This window comes from Siphateles boraxobius, unplaced genomic scaffold (assembly GCF_051911475.1).
Source record: "Siphateles boraxobius isolate OS27281-9 unplaced genomic scaffold, OSU_SipBor_1 22, whole genome shotgun sequence".
Taxonomy (NCBI): Eukaryota; Metazoa; Chordata; class Actinopteri; order Cypriniformes; family Leuciscidae; genus Siphateles; species Siphateles boraxobius.
The window spans coordinates 28254349-28274026 of NW_027508833.1; the positions used below are offsets into that span (position 1 = coordinate 28254349).

Below are 19678 nucleotides of genomic sequence, written 5' to 3' on the forward strand. Positions count from 1 at the left end.
TTCTGGACAGCAGTCAGGTCGGCAGTCTTACCCATGATTGCGGTTTTGAGTAATGAAACAGGCTGGGAGTTTTTAAAAGCCTCAGGAATCTTTTGCAGGTGTTTATAATTAATTAGTTGATTCAGATGATTAGGTAAATAACTCGTTTAGAGACCCTTTTCATGATATGCTAATTTTTTGAGACAGGAATTTTGGGTTTTCATGAGCTGTATGCCAAAATCATCAGTATTAAAACAATAAAAGACCTGAAATATTTCAGTTGGTGTGCAATGAATCTAAAATATATGAAAGTTTAATTTTTATCATTACATTATGGAAAATAATGAACTTTATCACAATATGCTAATTTTTTGAGAAGGACCTTTATACCCAACAGATCGATCAGCTAGAAATACCATGGGTTCACTCTAAGCATGGTGAGTCTGCTTTTAGCTACTATGCCAGCCGCAGCTGGAACCAGCTTCCAGAAGAGATCAGATGTGCTCCTACGGTAGTCACATTCAAATCCAGACTCAAAACACATCTGTTTAGCTGTGCATTTACTGAATGAGCACTGTGCCACTGTTCGTCCGACTGTTTGTACTGTATTTTATTTTATGTTTTAATTATTCTATTCTATTATTTCATTTGATTATTTCTGTATTTTATCTTTTATTCTAAACTTTTAATTATTCTGATTTCTTTTGATTATTTTAATTTCTTCTATAAAAGCACTTTGAATTACCATTGTGTATGAAATGTGCTATATAAATAAACTTGCCTTGCCTACAAAGAATTTATTTCAAATAAATGCTGTTCTTTTGAACTTTCTATTCATCAAAGAACCCTGAAAAAATGCTCACAACTGTTTTCAACATTGATAGTACAATGTAATATTTCTTGAGCAGCATATCAGCATATTAGACTGATTTCAGAAGGATCATGTGACACTGAAGACTGGAGTAATGATGCTGAAAACTCAGCTTTGCATCACAAGAATACATAACATTTTAAAACATATTCAAATAAAAAAAAGTTATTTTAAATTATAATAATATTTCACAATATTACTGTTTGTTTTGAATATTTAATCAAATAAATGCAGCATTGGTAAACATAATTAGTAGTGTTAATCTTAGTTGGGAAAAGCCAACATTCCTCTTTTCATCTCTGTATAAGGCTTGGAGTTGTGGCCACTTTGTCCAAATCATTCGAGAAGAACTGGGTCTGATCCCAGAGTTGTTTGCCTCTCTCTCTCTCTCTCTCTCTCTCTCTCTCTCTCTCTCTCTCTCTCTCTCTTTCGCACTTTTGCTCCTATTTTTTCCCCCAGTCACCACCTCATGTTCCAGAGACTGAGACATTGGACCAAGGACAGTGAAAAGGATGGAATGGACGAAAAAGGAATCAGACAGTCACAGGGGAACACGTATAGGAGACTAAGAAAAGACAAGACAACAGAAATACTTTTTTTCTTTCTCCAGCCTCTCTCCCTCTCGCTCCCCGTCTCGTTTCACTTTCTTAAAGCTGAACTCCTGAGCCGATCTGCCAGACGCTGCGTAGAAAAGTGAAAGAGAGTCATTCTGAGTTGTTTATGAAAGCCATGCCGTCCAGACTGATGGAGTTTTCTCTCTTCTCTCTGTTAATGTGTCTGCTCTGCTGGGCTGTAGTAGGGAACCACACCGGCCGGATCAAGGTGGTCTTCACCCCGACTATATGCAAGATGACCTGCATCAACAACCGCTGTCAGAACAGCTGTCAGAAGGGCAACACCACCACTATCATCAGTGAGAACGGGCATGCAACGGACACCCTCACCGCCCCCAACTTCAGAGTCGGTGAGTGGCATCGCTGCCTCTTCTTGGTGTATTGTGGGAAAAGTGGGAAGTTTTCATTCATCCAGGTCTTTGTAGAACATCTAATTCCTTCGTTGACAACTGTATTTTGTTGTGTGTGTGTGTGTGTGTGTGTGTGTGTGTGTGTGTGTGTGTGTGTGTGTGTGTGCGCGCGCTTGCATTTGCTGTATACTGAACAGAGAACAGCTGGCCGTGGGCCTGTTACATCATGTCCAGCCTCAGACAGGTCTATAATTATAGCTGATGTTTGGATGCGTTTCTAGTCGTGGTTCGGTGGGGAGTTTTTACTTGCCTGGCAGATATTTTGGAAAAGTTTAAGATGCTTTAGATCATGTCTGAAAAACCTACATTACTTAACTTCAGTTCTTCTCACTTTGTTTGCTGCAGTGATATTTCACAACGAGTGCTCAGAATGGCTCAAAAGCATGTGGTTATGACACAGCAGAACGTCTTCTGCCCTCCGGTTCAGTCTGGGTTCTTCACACAATTTTTAGTTGTGTAGTCCATTCAGGGTTACTTGGAAAGGATTTGACTTTGCCTAGGTAGAGTCTTTGTTACTTTCTTTAACTTATTTGACTTTGCCTAGGTAGAGTCTTTGTTACTTTCTTTAACTTTGCATTCATTTTTCCACAGACTATGGTGTATTTGCTCATCATGATTGACGTTTCATACTATCATATTTAAATTCCACTATACAAAGAGCACAAATTACTTTAGTTAAACATCTCATCTTCATTTCATTTATAAGAATATTTGGCATTAGCTTTTTCTCTGAGAACGTGTCTCTTTCAAAACTAATGGAAAACAAACGTTTGGAGTTTGTGCTCTTTGTATAGTGGAATTTAGTATGAAACTTCAATCTTATGATAGACAGCAGAAAGCTACTTTGTTTTTTTACATACTCGATTGATGTAAAGATGACGTTTTAAAGTGAATCATTCAAATAATGGCCAGTTAATTCATTTTAGTATTTAGCATTATATTTTTTTTTCTTTTTTCCCTTTACTTTAGTACCCTTTAAATGAAGGGGTACTAAAATATTAATAAAATTTAAATTGTAAATAAAATAATATTGTAGTCCTTAAAGTAAAGTCAAAAATTCTGCTAAGGGCTAGCATAGCTTGGTACTTTCACTTCTTGCCCTTCTGCTCTTTATGGTCTTGTATCGGTGGATGATATCAAGTAGTAATTTTGTGACTTGCAAGTATTGCATTAAGGTCAAGAATGAAGCAGTAGACACAATTTATACACATAGTGGTTACATAAGGTTTATCTTTGAATCCAATTACTCTGTGGACACAAGGGTAGCATTCAGCTAAGGGTTGTTTTCACCAGTGGGTTTTGTAATCTGTGCCCAACAGGGTGAGCATTTGAAATTATATTCCATATAAGAGGGTCAGGAAAGCTCAGAGGGAGTAAATGTTTGAAAGGCTGATCTCAGAATAAGCAAAGGCTGTGCATGGTGCTAAGATGTCATTCTCTCTCTCTCTCTCTCTCTCTCTCTCTCTCTCTCTCTCTCTCTCTCTCTCTCTCTCCTCTCTCTCTCTCTCTCTCTCTCTCTCCGTCAAGCTGTTTGTCTGAATGAGGTGAACGTCTGGAGTGGGTGAGTGTGTGTGGCCTTATAAGGAACACAGAGCGTTCTGTCAGTTCTGATCCAGACACAGCTGGGAGGAGAGATCGCAGGCTGAGCTCCAACACCATGGATAATGGAGAAACACACGCACATACACTCATTAGGGTTGGATCAATACCAAGATTTTGGCTTTGGTACTCTGAACCAGCTTCTCGTACCTCAGTGTTGATGCTAAATCGATTCCTTAAGCAACAAATAAACAACCTCAGGCGAGTGATGAGATGAAATGAGCTGTCAGAACATTTGACTGATCTCAATGAAAGTATGCAATAATTAAATATAACTTAACCCATACTGTATTTTTCAAAAGTTTGGGGTCGGTAAGATTTCTTTAAAATTTTTAATTAATGTATTATTTAATTAATTCCTGTGATGGAAAAAGCTGAATTTTAATCAGTCCAATAAAAGCTGAATTCAGTTTTCAGTGTCACATCTTTTTTTTCTTTTCTTTTTTTAAATCATTCTAATATGCTGTTTTGATGCTCAAGTAACATTTATTATTATCATTATTAATGAAAAAAAATTCACCATTCTTTAACTTTATACTCGATTGAAATATATATTTTTAGTAACAAAATGCTTGCTGAATGAAACTAATTAATTTAAAATACAAAAATCTTGCTGACCCCAAACTTTTTAATGGTTGTGTTTGACCTCTGTTGTCTGATAAACACATTATACAATACAGAAATGTAGATAGATTTGTTAAAAGGTATAAGTATAAACATGGGCAAAATTACATTGTGTCAAGGTATTTTTTTACTCCATGTACACTGAGAGAATGTGCAATACAGACCTGTAAATAATGGATCAAATCTTGAATTTGACAGTCATAGTTCATAAACTGTCTCATAGAATATTAAAGCATTACCACAGCAGATCGATATGTGGCTGCATGTTCCTTATATGATTGCACTGATGGTAATCTGTAGTACAGACTGCTCCAACTGGAGCTGACTTGTCATCCCCATTGACTGTTTTCTGAATATATGCCTCACCTTTACACGTTGTTGGACACAGTTGTGTTGGGTGTTTTGACAATCATCCCTATGAAGCTGCCAATGAACCTGTCTGTACTAGCAGATATGTTGGGGTTTACAGGAGAATGTTACTCCATCTGTTTAAGGGCCTTGGGTGGATGTTCTCTCTCTCTCTTTTTTTTTTGTACACAAAATGGTATTCCCGGTGGTCTAATGACACCTCGACTAGGTAAAGCTCAAATGCTTGCTTTTGTGTTTCACTTGTGTTAAAAACATTTGCCAGTTTTGAAATTCGTGTGTGTGTGTGTGCGTGCGTGCGTGTGTGTGTGTGTGTGTGTGTGTGTGTGTTGTGATCATACTGGACATACTGTCAAGAACTGGGCATCATACATTACCATTCACATGTATGGGGTCAGTACATTTTCTAAGAATTAATACTTTTATTTTGCAAGGATGGATTGAAGTGATCAAAATAGTGAAACTAAAGACATTTTATATTAACAAATTATATTGTCGGGCGTTATTGTATATTGTTACCAAAGAATATGTCAAATAAATACTTTTTTTTCTACTTTATATTTAAAGAATCCTGAAAAAATGTATCATGTTTTCCACAACATATATTAAGCAGCACAACTGTAAACTATAAAAATGTTTCTTGAGGACCAAATTACTGTCATAACGTCTGTCAAAACGGTAATAAATTACATTTTAAAATATATTAAAATAGAAACCATTTTTTATTGTAATAATATTTCACAATATGACTATATATTTACTGGTTTGACTATTGACTATATACTGTATTTGTTCCTCGCTGTTCCTTTTTTGTAAGTCACTTTGGATAAAAGCATCTTCTAAATGCATGTATAATGTAAATGCTTACTGATATGACAATATATTTACTGTTTTTTTAAATTAAATAAATGAATATTTTTTAAAAAAAAATTATATAAATTTAAATAAATAAATTAGAGACTTTGTTTAAAACATTAAAAAAAAAATCTAACCTAGACCAAACTTTTGAACAGTAGTTTGTTTTGTGACAGACATTGCAACAGAATACATTTCTTTGAAGATATTAATATTCAAAAATTACTATTGCTAGTGATGGAGATCAGTTATTTTTTAATATAAGCTTTTCAAGCCTGTGAAACATATATGGTATGCTGCTTGGCTAACAAACAGAATATATGAAAACAGTGTGAGTGGGCATGGTTGGCACATTGACTGACATGTGGAATACATTTTGGAGTTGGTTGGCACAAGACATAATTTTAGGAAACATTTGTGATATACAGTATAAAAGCATGAGATTTTTTGTTTGATTGATTTTTATTTCTTTTTCAAACTTTCATTTCCACCTATTGGATGTTCATGTTTATTCCACCAGAGATATTCAGCGAGTATGAAAGCAACTACTGTCTCCATAAGACTGTCCCGCCAGGCCTCTCGTTAGAGTTGCTCCTGGCTGTCAGCTCATCTGAGAGTCACTGTGTTTGCTTGTGTGTATGTTTGAGAACTTCTATAGTTGCCAGTTCTGACAATAAAAATCAGCTCACCGCCATATTAGTAGAGTGTATGTGTCACATGCATTCCTCTTTTATCAAATGAACCATGTACAGTAAGAGCAGTCATTTATGTGTGTCAGAGAGTGAAGGTTAATGTGGTCTGTCATCCTGCTCCTGCTGGTTATCTTACCATTTAGGCCACATTTCATTTGTTTACTGTCATGCTGCTCTATTTCCTCCTGTCCAGGAGAGAGTAGTGCTCTTCACTGGCTGGGATGGGATGCGTGTGTGCTTATGTGTATGAGTGTGCGTATGTGTGTGTGATTCAATGTTGATACATGAGTGTGTCAAGATACTGCCTGAGGTTCAGTGTAGGCACTGGAATAGTCCTAGATTTCCCACTAGAGCAGAAATAATGAAAGTGTGTGTGCGCGTGTTGTGTATAAATCATGGTTTGTCAGAGTATGTAAATATTTATATAAATATACCAATGTATCAGAGAAAATATATGTGTATCTATCTATTTGTTTGCGTGTGAGCGTGGGTTTGTTTAGCTCTACTTTGAAGGGGAAATAAAGAGTTATTTATACAAGTCCTTCTCAAAAAAATAGCATACTGATAAAGTTCATTATTTTCCATAATGTAATGATAAAAATTAAACTTTCATATATTTTAGATTCATTGCACACCAACTGAAATATTTCAGGTCTTTTAATTTTTTAATACTGATGATTTTGGCATACAGCTCATGAAAACCCAAAATTCTCATGAAATCTCAAAAAATCAGCATATCATGAAAAGGGTCTCTAAACGAGCTATTAACCTAATCATCTGAATCAACTAATTAACTCTAAACACCTGCAAAAGATTCCTGAGGCTTTTAAAAACTCCCAGCCTGTTTCATTACTCAAAACCGCAATCATGGGTAAGACTGCCGACCTGACTGCTGTCCAGAAGGCCATCATTGACACCCTCAAGCAAGAGGGTAAGACACAGAAAGAAATTTCTGAACAAATAGGCTGTTCCCAGAGTGCCGTATCAAGGTACCTCAGTGGGAAGTCTGTGGGAAGGAAAAAGTGTGGCAAAAAACGCTGCACAACGAGAAGAGGTGACCGGACCCTGAGGAAGATTGTGGAGAAGGACCGATTCCAGACCTTGGGGGACCTGCGGAAGCAGTGGACTGAGTCTGGAGTAGAAACATCCAGAGCCACCGTGCACAGGCGTGTGCAGGAAATGGGCTACAGGTGCCGCATTCCCCAGGTCAAGCCACTTTTGAACCAGAAACAGCGGCAGAAGCGCCTGACCTGGGCTACAGAGAAGCAGCACTGGACTGTTGCTCAGTGGTCCAAAGTACTTTTTTCGGATGAAAGCAAATTTTGCATGTCATTCGGAAATCAAGCATAAGCATAAGGCTGCTATCGAAGCATCCTGGGCCTCCATAACACCTCAGCAGTGCCACAGGCTGATTGCCTCCATGCCACGCCGCATTGAAGCAGTCATTTCTGCAAAAGGATTCCCGACCAAGTATTGAGTGCATAACTGAACATAATTATTTGAAGATTGACTTTTTTTGCATTAAAAAAACACTTCTTTTATTGGTCGGATGAAATATGCTAATTTTTTGAGATAGGAATTTTGGGTTTTCATGAGCTTTATGCCAAAATCATCAGTATTAAAACAATAAAATACCTGAAATATTTCAGTTGGTGTGTCATGAATCTAAATTATATGAAAGTTTAATTTTTATCATTACATTATGGAAAATAGTTAACTTTATCACAATATGCTAATTTTTTGAGAAGGACCTGTATATATATATATATATATATTTTTTTTTTAACTCCTTTGGGAAATTTGGGGATGTCCTCATTTAGAAAAATGAATGAAATAATGCTTAATGAATAAAATACTGTTTTTTAAATCTCTAATAAATGCAAAAAAGTGTGAAAATGTATATAAAAATAATAGAAGACTATGCTATGTTACCATTTAGATAGTGTGTGTGTGTGAGCATTTGCAGTCTTTCCTCCCTATGATCTTGAAATATGTTACCTGCAGTCACAATGAACTGTGCGTCTAGCCACAGGAGTTATATGTGATTTGAGAGGAAATGACATCATATTGTGCCATGTGGGAATGGTGGTTAGGACAACCTTGCTGTTTTAATGAGCATTTAGCATGATTAGTTCATGATGGTTAATTACATTATGTGGCTTTTGGTTTAGGAACGTTTTTAAAGAATATCTCAACAGGAGAATGAGGTTCACCTCATTTAAATGTTTGAAATAATGTCCTATACCACAACACAAATATATTGCCATAAAATATCTAGCCCCAAAACGTTTATTAACCTCAGCTGTGGGATAATTAAATTCATTCATTATTTTGCTGGTATTATTGCTGAGCCAAATGTGATCTAAAATCTCAAGTGAGATTTTAAGCACTGTGAAAAATGTCTAAAAGAGAGCAAGGCAGAGAGAAAGTTAAAGATGTTTCAGGGCAGAATGGTCCGTCACCATAATGGCATGTTTTAGTGAAAAGGTGTCACGCAGAACTCCCATTACATGCCACCACAAAAGTTCTTAAACAGATTTTCTGTGAAGCATTTAAGCGCATACACACACGCATACAATGGCCCACAGCAAGCAAACACTTGCTCAAACACAGCACAAAACTAAAGTTTGATGATAATTTTGTTGGTTCATCTGTGTATAATTAAATGTGATGGGTCGCTAAACTAAATATTGAAAAATGTTACCCGATATGGCAGTGATTAACCACACTTTGCTCTGTTTGTGTGTATGTTTTAGTTGTTTGCCATTTGCCCTGCATGAATGGAGGAAAATGCAGTGCTCGGGACAAGTGCCAGTGCCCACCAAACTTTACTGGAAAATTCTGCCAAATGGCAAATCCAAACGGTCACCAGGGGCAACATACTCTCACAAACGGGCAAAAGACGCACGTCCACTCAACGCACACGTTACCGCTCACCTACGGCACTGGACACAACCAGGGTAACGCTTTAAATGTTTAAATCTCTCTTCTGTTATTAATCTGAAATGCATGGCTCTGTTGTTATTAAAGGAATATTCAGGGTTCAGAATTACCACAAAAATGAATTTCCACTTGCCCTTTGTTTTCTCTTTTAAAAATAAAAAAATTAACAATCTGGGTTACAGTGAGGTACTTAATGGAAGTGAATGGGGCCACCCCATAAACATTTAAATACTCATTGTTTCAGTATTACAGCCACAAGACACAAGCAAAATGCTTACTAACTGTATCATTTCCATGAAAACACAAACCCATAAGTCCTAAAACTCTAAAATGACAAACAGCTTTTTGCTGTTTTTTGTGCTTTTATAAAGTTTTTAGTTTCACATTTCTTCTATTCTGCTACAGCAATTGTCCCCATTGATTTTATTTTCTCTGGTAATTAACATTACACCATAAATACTGTCTATTGAGCTTAACTTGGATTAAACCTGTACTGAACCCATATGAATTTAAATTGAATGCCCCGTTAAGCTTTACTTTTCTGTAGGTCTGGTGAATGTCCATGTGAAACATCCCCCCGAAGCCTCAGTCCAGATCCATCAGGTGTCTCCAGTGGACAGTAACAGGCAGGTGAAGAACACGCAGTCCAGCCACTCCTTCACTTACCACAGTAGCAGCCAGAGCATCCAGCATGGACACACTCACAGCGGCGTCATTTACCCCAATCAGCAAACATACCTCCAATACCAGCCAGTGACATCTAAGAGCCAGCTGGGACGCTGCTTTCAGGAGACTGCCGGAATGCAAGTGAGTGTTTGAATAAATAAACTCAGATATAACTCATATATAAAGCTTTTATGTGACGAAGCTGATGAGATATTCAAGGGTGTACTTGAAAATCTGTACTGCACCTCAACTTCCATAGAGCTTTTTACACTGTGTACATTTTTCACCTAAAAATGAAAATTCTGTCATCAATTACTCACCCTAACATTTTTTTTTAACTGTACGACTCTTTTTTTTTAAATTCTTTCTTCATAAGGAGATATTTTGCATAATGTCTCTGAGTTTTGATCCATTCAGTGGAAGTCAATGGGCTCCAATGGACTCCAGTATTATTTTGGATTGCATTGACTTTCATTGTACGGACAAAAGCATTCTTTAAAATATCTTTACTAGCTTTACCTTTCTCTTCATCTCAATCTCTCTCTCCGCTGCTGTGAGCTGTAAATCATCCACTATTATTCGTTGTCTCTCACTTTTAAAGCCTTTTAAACTAACTTAATTTCAGCTATCACTGGATAATCAAGAAATGGAGCAAAAGACAACATGAATAGTGAGATGTTCTCCAGAACATTGTGGTGCTCGAGGGAACATCTGTCTCTTCAGAAGAGAACTGCAAATGAAAGACAAAAGAATGATTCTCAAGAGTTATGACTCAGTACCTGCCTCCAGCTTAATAGAACATCTAGTTGTCTTTCTGCTCCCACAGTTGTTAGTCTATCAAGTTATTATCATCAAGTTCACCTCAGTCTTGTTTGTTTACTCTCTCTCTCTCATCGTAAAGTGCTGTGGATGTTTTTGTAACCATTCAGACTTAATTTGCGACTTTGTCTTTTCATGTCAGTAGAGAGTGGGGTGTTATCAGGTTGTTTGAGTTGTGTATCATTGCTGTCTCTCAGATTGTTGTTTGGTTCGTGCCTGCTTCAGCAGATTAGATTCAGCCAGTGGGGAGATATCAGAGTGTTGATCAGTAAGAACCGGGATCAAGAGCTGTGTGAGCAGAATTATTTACGTTTGTGTGGTGAATGGTCTAGATGAGTATCTCTCTTTTTCTTTTTTTCGTTAACTTATTGTATTTGATTGTATTTTATTTTGTTGTAGTGTGGGAAAGCTCTGCCCGGCCTGTCTAAACAAGATGCCTGTTGCGGGACTGTGGGCACATCATGGGGATTCCACAAATGCCAAAAATGCCCCAAGAAATCATGTAAGCTACTGTCTTACTCTCACAAACAAAAACTCCTGTTACGCTTTCACATTGACAATTATTTGCCTAATTTTTACAATTAAAAACACCAGTCTCACCCTCACATGCAAAAATAATGTCTCACTCTCACAGACAAACATCTGCCTTACTTTCACAAACAAAAACACTTGTCCCACCCTCACAGAGAGAAACATCTGCCTTGCTTTCACAAACAAAAACACCTGTCTCACCCTCATATGACAAAACACCTGTCTCACTTTCACAGACAAACATCTGCCTCACTTTCACGAACAAAAACACCAGTCTCACCCTCACATGCAAAAACATCAGACCCACTCTCACATAGACAATCATCTCTCTTGCTTTCACAATCAAAAACACTTGTCGCAACCTCACAGAGAAAAAAATCTGCCTTGCTTTCACGAACAAAAACACCTGTCTCACCCTCATATGCCAAAACACCTGTCTCACTTTCACACAGACAAACATCTGCCTCACTTTCACGAACAAAAACACCAGTCTCACCCTCACATAGACAATCATCTCTCTTGCTTTCATAAACAAAAACACCTGTCTCACTTTTACACAGACAAACATCTGCCTCACTTTTAGAAACAAAAATATTTGTCGCACCCTCACACAGACAAATATCTGCCTTGCTTTCACGAACAAAAACACTTGTCTCACCTTCATATGCAAAACCATCTCTCATTTTCACGAACAAAAATACCCATCTCACCATCACATCTAAAAACACCTGTCTCAGTTTCATAGACAAACATCTGCCTCACTTTCATAAACAAAAAGACCCATCTCACCTTCACACAGAAAAACATCTGCCTCGCTTTCACAAACAAAAACCCCTGTCTCACTTTCACACAGACAAACATTTGCCACACTTTCAGAAACAAAAACACCTGTCTCACTTTAACACAGGCAAATATCTGCCTCGCTTTTACAAACAGAAGCACCCGTTTCACCCTCACATGCAGAAACTCTTGTCTCACTCTCAAACAGACAAAAAACTGTCTGTTTCACAAACAAAAACACCCATCTCAGTCTCACATACAAAAACTGTCTCTCAAGGCTTAGGTATATTTCATTTACCTTGATCCACTCCACCTAGCACACAATTGAAAGTGCACGCCCTTTAAAGTATATATAACTTGCACATGCAAACAAAATTCGAGCTGCACATAGACATCAGCGGAGTGTACTGATGACACAAATTATGTCACACAGACTGTCCTCGAACCAGAGCAGAATTCAGACAATAGAAGTACATTTTCCATGTACGTTTACTCTCACACAATCAAAAATACCTGTCACACCATCACACACAAAAACATCTGTCTCTTCTTCATGTAGAAAATCATCTGCTTCACTGTCACAGACAAAAATGCCTGTCTCACTCTCACACAGTCGTTAGTCTCACTCTCTCTTTCAAACTTCTGTTTTACCCCTCACACACAAACATCTGTCTCACCCCTCACACACAAACTCTAGCATATGTCTTACATTTTAACTTATCTTTTATCTTTTTTTTTGAACGACCAATAGGACCGAAACAAACTAGTGTATGTTCAGAGTGAGACACGACGTTAAACATCAGTATGTCTGGGCCCCATTAGAGGTGAATCACACTTGCAGTATGATTGTGCAGAGGAGTATTCCACAGTAGTGTGGTCCAAAAAGAGCAGGAAAGCAATGATTCATCACAGCTTGATTTCTCACTAACTAAAAGAGACTATGATGGGTTCCTCTAAAAACTATTTAATGCCAAACCTCCAAGTGGCTGTGACTCAAAAGACACATGGTCCTAATATCAAGAATGAGAGGGAAGGGATGCATTCCGCAGAGAAAAGGCAAGTACGTAATGAATGGGCAAAAGAAAGAGAAAGCTGTAAGGTATCTGGTTACACACGCTGTGTTGAACTTACTGACATGCTGACTCACCTGGCACTCACTCCAGCTTAAGTAATGCTTTCTCACATACACACACATTTACTCATACAGTCATGATTCCTTCTTTCTTAGTCATTTCTATGATGTTAGTCCATGCAGAGAAGTGTTAGCGTACCACTCCTATTTCTCTCTCTCTCTTCCACAATTTCTCTTCACGGTATGTCCGTAGATATTTGTGAAATTCTCTGCCCATATATGGGCGTCCCTGCATTCTGTGCATTCCCAGACATATCACTGATTTAAACCTTATGGACCCCACCAAAACAAACGTTCATGAGTATATGAAATATTTAAGGATTGTTGTTTTAATCTTCAAATGCCAATTAAAATGTTATTCCTTTACTTGAAAAGTGTGGTCTGTTCATCTCACACTTCACATTTCAGTTACATAGATGTTTGCTCCATTTTGGAGGAAAAGCGATTCAATATTGTAATGAATGGTGTGAAGTTGAGGTCTGTGTGCAGCATCTGTAGGCGAGTACTTACTAGGACTTCAGCTGGCACTGAACAGAAATAGAAGTGCACGGCAAAAACGTTACCCAAGTGTTGGGTTAATGAAGATATAAACAAGTCTGGAGTTCAGCCCCCTTTTATTTCTGAAGCAGGGTCAAAATATGACCCTTGGAAATGTCGGTGGCATTCTGTTCTGTTCCAAATGAGTCATTCTATTTCACTCTCTCACTTTGTCCTATTTATGTAATTTATTACGGTCATTACCCATGAGACTGAGAGGGAAGTAAACCCTGTTCCTGTTACACGTTCCCAGTCGCATGGTCTCTCCTGAGACAAACCTTATAACAGTCACTACAGAACTATGTACAGTGTTGTTGCTTGCTTTTTTAATCTGAAGGTGATGAGCTATAGAGTTATTAATGATCTATGTTTGAATGTGTTTTTGTGTTAGTGTGGAACATGTAAAAACATGTAGGAACAAATCTAATCAGATCAGATGTATTAAGTTTCACACTTGCGTTTGGTTTTCCATTATATCCTGTTAGTTTCCTGTGTGAATTGATTAAGGAGCTGAACTCTTGGGGATGTCCTGTACAAAAATGAACCATGGTGATCATCTGGCCAATAGTTATTGTTACAGCAATAATAATACAATGGCAACTTGGAATTTACCATCAGAGCCTTAAATTGCATTAAATTGATCCAAGTCTTTTATAACATTACTAAGATTTATATTTCAAATACTGTTATTTTGAACTTTCTATTCATCAAAGAATCCTTAACAAAAAATATCAGTTTCCACAAAAATATTAACCAGAAAAACATCAATAATAATAAGAAATGTTTCTTGAGCACCAAATCAGCAAATTTAAAGGATTTCTGTGGTAACTATGGTATTAGCATTTTAATTACAAATTTTGCAAAGATTTTATATGTACTGCATTCTCACTACACCAAAGTTTCCTTCCTCTCTTTCTCGCTGGAAGAGAATGTTTCCCTTTAGAGCTGTAAGCTGTAATTTGTTTGTTCTCCTCTTCTCACTCTCTCTTTCTCCCTTTTTTCTCTAAAGCGATTCCTTTAATTGAATGTCCTCAAGGCTACAAAAGGCTGAATGCCACTCGCTGTATCGGTAAGTGCCACTGCTTGTTTCTGCTTGCGCATACATGCATTCACTGTGCTTTTTTTGTGTGTTTTTTTCCAGCAGTCAATGTGTGTACTGTAAGTTAGTGGTGCAACATTTGTGTTTATGTAGTTGTGCATCGATTGTGATGATTTTGATTAGATGCATCTGTTTATGGCCCTGTCCCAAATGGCACCTTAAACACTCATGGTCTTCCTACGAGTCCGCACTTTTGTGACGTAATGCCGCTTTGACTGTCGGAAGAAGTCTGCTCGCGAGCAACCTTTTGAAACATAAAATGACAAATGGGACACCGAAAGTGCATATGAAGTGTGGCTGGGACAGGGCCTACAGTATGTCTTAGTATCACATACAGTATATAATTCATTTCGCCCCCTACTGGCTTCTGCATGTCACAACTGGCCACATACACCATGTACTGTTCCTTTTATTAAATTGCCATTTTAAAACGGTGTCCCAGATCTATCACAGAGAAGACTCTTTCACGGTTACGAGGACAGTCAGAAGGAGAGACAGGTAGCATCTTTGATAGATCTTTCTAATCTATGTTGAAGTTGGATGTAATAGCCAGAGATCCAACATATCAGGGCCGACAGCCAGAAAGATTTCAGGGCTTTTGCTCAGCTTCGAAGCAATCGAAGTGAAGTAACGCTCATCCTGCCATATATTGTTAATGAATGCTATTGCAAAGTAAACTTTTGTTTAGCATGTTAATAATACTTCTTTATATAGAATAATGAGAATGAGATAAAGCCAGATGTGGGATTGGGAGTGTATATTGCTAAGTTGTAAATTAAAACAACCTCAGGATTTCTGTTAATTAACTATAAAATTGCACTCTTAATTATGTTTTAAAAATCTTAATTACATAACTGTTCAGATTTTTGAGGTCGGTAAGATATTTAATCTCCACACACCTACAGCCAAACACATCTGCTGTTAGCAGCCACCACCAGCTGCCTCAGTCTGCCAAACCCAGAGCTGAACCGCAGCTAAAAGTGAAGTTGGCTGTGTTCGGGGGAAGTGCCCAGCATGTGGCCTGGTCGCAGGAGAGATAAAGCCTTGATTAAGATAAATAATAAATGCATATTACTATTAACAATAAGTTATAGTCTCTAATGAACTATCAAATAAGCCAAATGTCATTTTCGTATGAGATAGGCTATTGCTCTCAATAAAACTGCAAAGCCATTTTTTGTTTATAGTCTGAAAAAGCAGAGCAGATGGTCATGTGGTCTTATGTTGAGATCACTACATTTCTCAAGAGTACTATTTTTGTTGGTGCAGTGCTGCTTTAATTTCTGCACAGCATTTACATAGCATGAGTAGGTATGTAGAACGTACCCTAGATAGTTTTAATAAACAGACCTGAAAGCACTATGGACTCCATATCTTAATAAATATTTCAGTATGTGCTGTTCTCTAAGGCTAGTTTACAACACTTCTTTAGCGCTCAGAGTGCCATTAAGTTTGAACTTAATCATTGTCCTGGTAACACAGCCTGAGGGTCCCACTAAACCATTGCCGCTTATTTGCGTCAGGCCAAAGCTTTTACAGCGTAAGTAGATGGGTCTCCTGTGGTTAGGGTGTTCTGCCTGGCTCTGATGCTGCCGAATCTCTTCCTGTCATTAGTCAGAATCTTGTCCTCATTGGCAGGGTTATGCTTTCATAAACATTTCTGATGGAGAATAATACCCTTTGTCTACATACTTTTTGTCACTGACCTTTTGTTCATTTTACTTTTAATCACATTTTTTTTGTATATTATTTTTTTACTTCATAAATGTATTTACTTTGAACTAATTATTGTTTTATTTTTTGCAACTAAGCTAAATTAGTTTAGCCATCTCTAATAAGCATAATTTACTTAGAAAAAGGCATTTTGCATGGAAAAGAATAATAGCTTCAGTACTCATGGTGCAATACTGTATCAGCACATTAGTGCCTTTTTAAACTGATTTGAGGGGGGTTAGTGAATTAGACACAGGCCGCTGAAATGTACCAAAGTGAAGCAGTTGTTTAATGAGTTTGCCCATTCTTATTTCTTCAGGTATCCATCTGCGAATGCAGATTTGCAGGTCATTACAGTAATTGTATTTTGGATAGAGATGTGGGGTATTCTTGTATAATGGAGACATTGTGATGTCATAGCTGTGATTGACAGCTCCTCTGGTCCGATCTGTGTTCGGGTGCAGAGGTTTGGATGCTTGAGGAATTGAGCATATGCCCTCTCTGCATGAGAATCACTGTAATCATGAACAGATTAGCATTGCATTGGGACATGTGTTGGATCTTTGTCCCACTTTAAGTGCTGGTAATGATGACTGCCCACACCCTTAACTTGCACTCAATGGCCTCTTGGCCCGTGTGTGTGTGTGTGTGTGTGTGTGTGTGTGTGTGTGTTTGTGTGTGTGTGTGTGTGTGTGTGTGTGTGTGTGTGTGTGTGTGTGTGTGTGTGTGTGTGTGTGTGTAAAAATGCAGAATGCTCTCTGTAAGGGTTAGGTTTAGGAGTAGGGTTTGGGCTAAGAAATAGAATGTAAAGTATGTACAGTATAATATCAAATCTGTGGAGAGTCCTCATAAAACACAAAAAACCTACTTGTGTCTTTGTGTGTGTGTGTGTATGTGCGCGCACGTACGTGTATGTTCCTTTTTCTGACTGATTCTTACAGTGATGGTAGATCACACCATATGGGTTAACAATAGCATGAATAAAGCTGTGAAGAAAATCGAATGCATGTTTATGTGTGTGCTTCAAAAAGTCATTTTATATGTTAGTATTTTTTTTTTTAAAGCTAAACATTCTTAAAGATACATACTTGTGAAAAAAAACTGTATTATGAATTATTGTCAGAAATTTTTTAATTAGGTTTATTTTTCTTATTGGCAAATAGCTTTTCTTGTTTTAAGCATAAATCTAACTAAATTTAGTTTAGAGGTCTACGGCCCGTTCACACCAAGGACGATAATGAAAATTATAACTATAAAGTTTTCTTAATTGTTCTAATTCTGTGAGAATAGTGGAGTTCACACTGTAACTACAACAATTACAACACAGAAGAACAATATCACTGGAATCACTCTCAGAACTTTTTTTCCCCAACGATTAGCGATAAAAACATTGACATTGACATTGACCAATAATAGTTTAAAGAGCTCACGCATTTAAAGCACAGCAGACAATACAACTGCGTGCATGCTTATAATAAACAGAACATTATCATCTGCTGGTGTGGATGCTAATATAGTGATTTATATAGTTACCTTTATAGTTATCGTACTTGGTGTGAGTGGGCCTTTATGCTTTAAAAGAAGAAAGAATATATATATATATATATATATATATATATATATATAATGTGTGTGCATCTCAAGCCTCTTTCCTTCTTCATTTGTCAACTGTTTATGTTTTTAAGAATATTAAATGAATAGTTCATCCAGAAGATTCTGTCATTTATTTGCCCTTATATGTCACACTTGTATGACTTTCTTCTTTGGAACCCAAAAAAAGATTGAAAAGTCCCTTCTTGTTTTGACATAAAACATTCTTCAAAATATAATATTTTGTGTTCCACCAAAGAAAGATGAAAATTATTTCCTAATGTTTGTTATCACCCTTAGATATTGATGAATGCCAGATTCAAGGTGTTTGTCCCAATGGAAACTGCATCAATACCATGGGCAGCTTCAGGTGTATCTGCAACCCAGGATTTGTGCCTGACCCCTCCCTGACCACCTGCTTCCGTAAGTCTCTCCTCTCCTCTCCTCTCCTCTCCTCTCCTCTCCTCTCCTCTCCTCTCCTCTCCTCTCCTCTCCTCTCCTCTCCGGCTAACTTGAATGGCTGATGTCTTTGGCATGTTCCTTCTGTTTCCATGCTTACCTGCTTAAAGACAAATGTACCTACTCTACAAGTGTAAATAGATTGAGTGCATCTAATCACTTCAGCTCGTACCAGTAAGACATGCTGATCAGTTTAGCTAGCAGCATGATTTAACATGGCTTCTAACACTAACTGTGGCTGTCACAAGAGCGAGGCTTATCTGCTGTTCAGGCGAGGTTGAAATGTGCTGGAATCATTAGTGCGGTCGGTCAGTGTGGCACAAACACACTCAAGCTTTCTCTCTGATTTAATGAGGTAACCTAAGTGTGTGTTATTGTGATAAATATAGAGGCCGATCCTTCTCCTGGAAGGCAGCATTTGCCAAATTATACCTCTGGAACATGTTATCATTTCCTTTTTTTCAGAGAAGATAAGAGAATCATTTTAATTCTCATTTTAGTCTTCAGTCAATCGAGGTTTTTTGCCTATCTATACAGTGTGTTTTGGCTGACAGTATAAGGTCTGTCAACACGAATCTGCTGTTATCTTCTGTATGAAAATGTTGAATTGTACATTGTGATTGGAAACACTAGAATAAAACTTTAATAAAGTAAAAAATATTATATTAGTGAAGACAGTTTACACATTTACGCATCAGTTCACATCAACACATTTACCTGAGAGCACTAATTCATTTAATGTCACATGACACAAACCTTAAGTGTCAAAAGTATTGATGATTAATGATCCACAATCTAACACTGGGTCTCATTCATTCATAATTAAACGTATAAAAAAGATATATTACCATTTAAAAAGTATATTACCATTTAATATTTGGGGTCGGTAAGAATTTTTTTATTGTTAATGACAAATCTTTTAGGCTCACCAAGGCTGCATTTATTTAATAAAAAGTATTATTTTCTATTTTAATATATTTACAAATGTAATTTATTCCTGTGATGACTAAGTTGAATTTGCAGCAGCTGTTACTGGAGTCTTCAGTGCCACATGATCCTTTGAAAATCATTCTAATATGATGATGTATGCTATCTTCATCATGAAACATTCCTTATTATTAGCAATGTTGACAATAATATTCAATAAATAATAAACAATAAAAAGTTCAAAAGAACATTTATTTGTTACTATATGTAAAAGTCTTTACTATCACCTTTGATCACTTTCATGCATCCTTTCTTAATAAAATAAATACATTCGTACTAACCCTAAGATTTGAACGATGGTGTTTACGCATATACATACATATATTAATTTACTCATGCACTTTTTTTCAGTAAACCATTGCCACTTTTCTGATGATGATTTTCTTATGTGGAAATTGAGAATGCTCTGCTA

General features: G+C 37.1%; 1 protein-coding gene across 12 annotated transcripts in view; it reads left to right on the top strand.

The window, feature by feature from the left end:
- ltbp1 (latent transforming growth factor beta binding protein 1) overlaps positions 1–19678 on the top strand; it is a 90898-nt gene that overhangs the window by 35242 nt on the left and 35978 nt on the right. For 11 of the 12 annotated variants that reach the window (XM_077239453.1, XM_077239455.1, XM_077239457.1 and 8 more), the window contains exons 5-10: positions 1647–1814; positions 8767–8970; positions 9501–9760; positions 10838–10940; positions 14428–14487; positions 18121–18243. In XM_077239453.1, the coding sequence (XP_077095568.1) occupies positions 1647–1814; positions 8767–8970; positions 9501–9760; positions 10838–10940; positions 14428–14487; positions 18121–18243 (918 nt within the window). Of the gene's footprint in view, positions 1–1349; positions 1815–8766; positions 8971–9500; positions 9761–10837; positions 10941–14427; positions 14488–18120; positions 18244–19678 lie in introns of those variants that run through there. The other variant, XM_077239465.1, reaches the window with a different exon arrangement.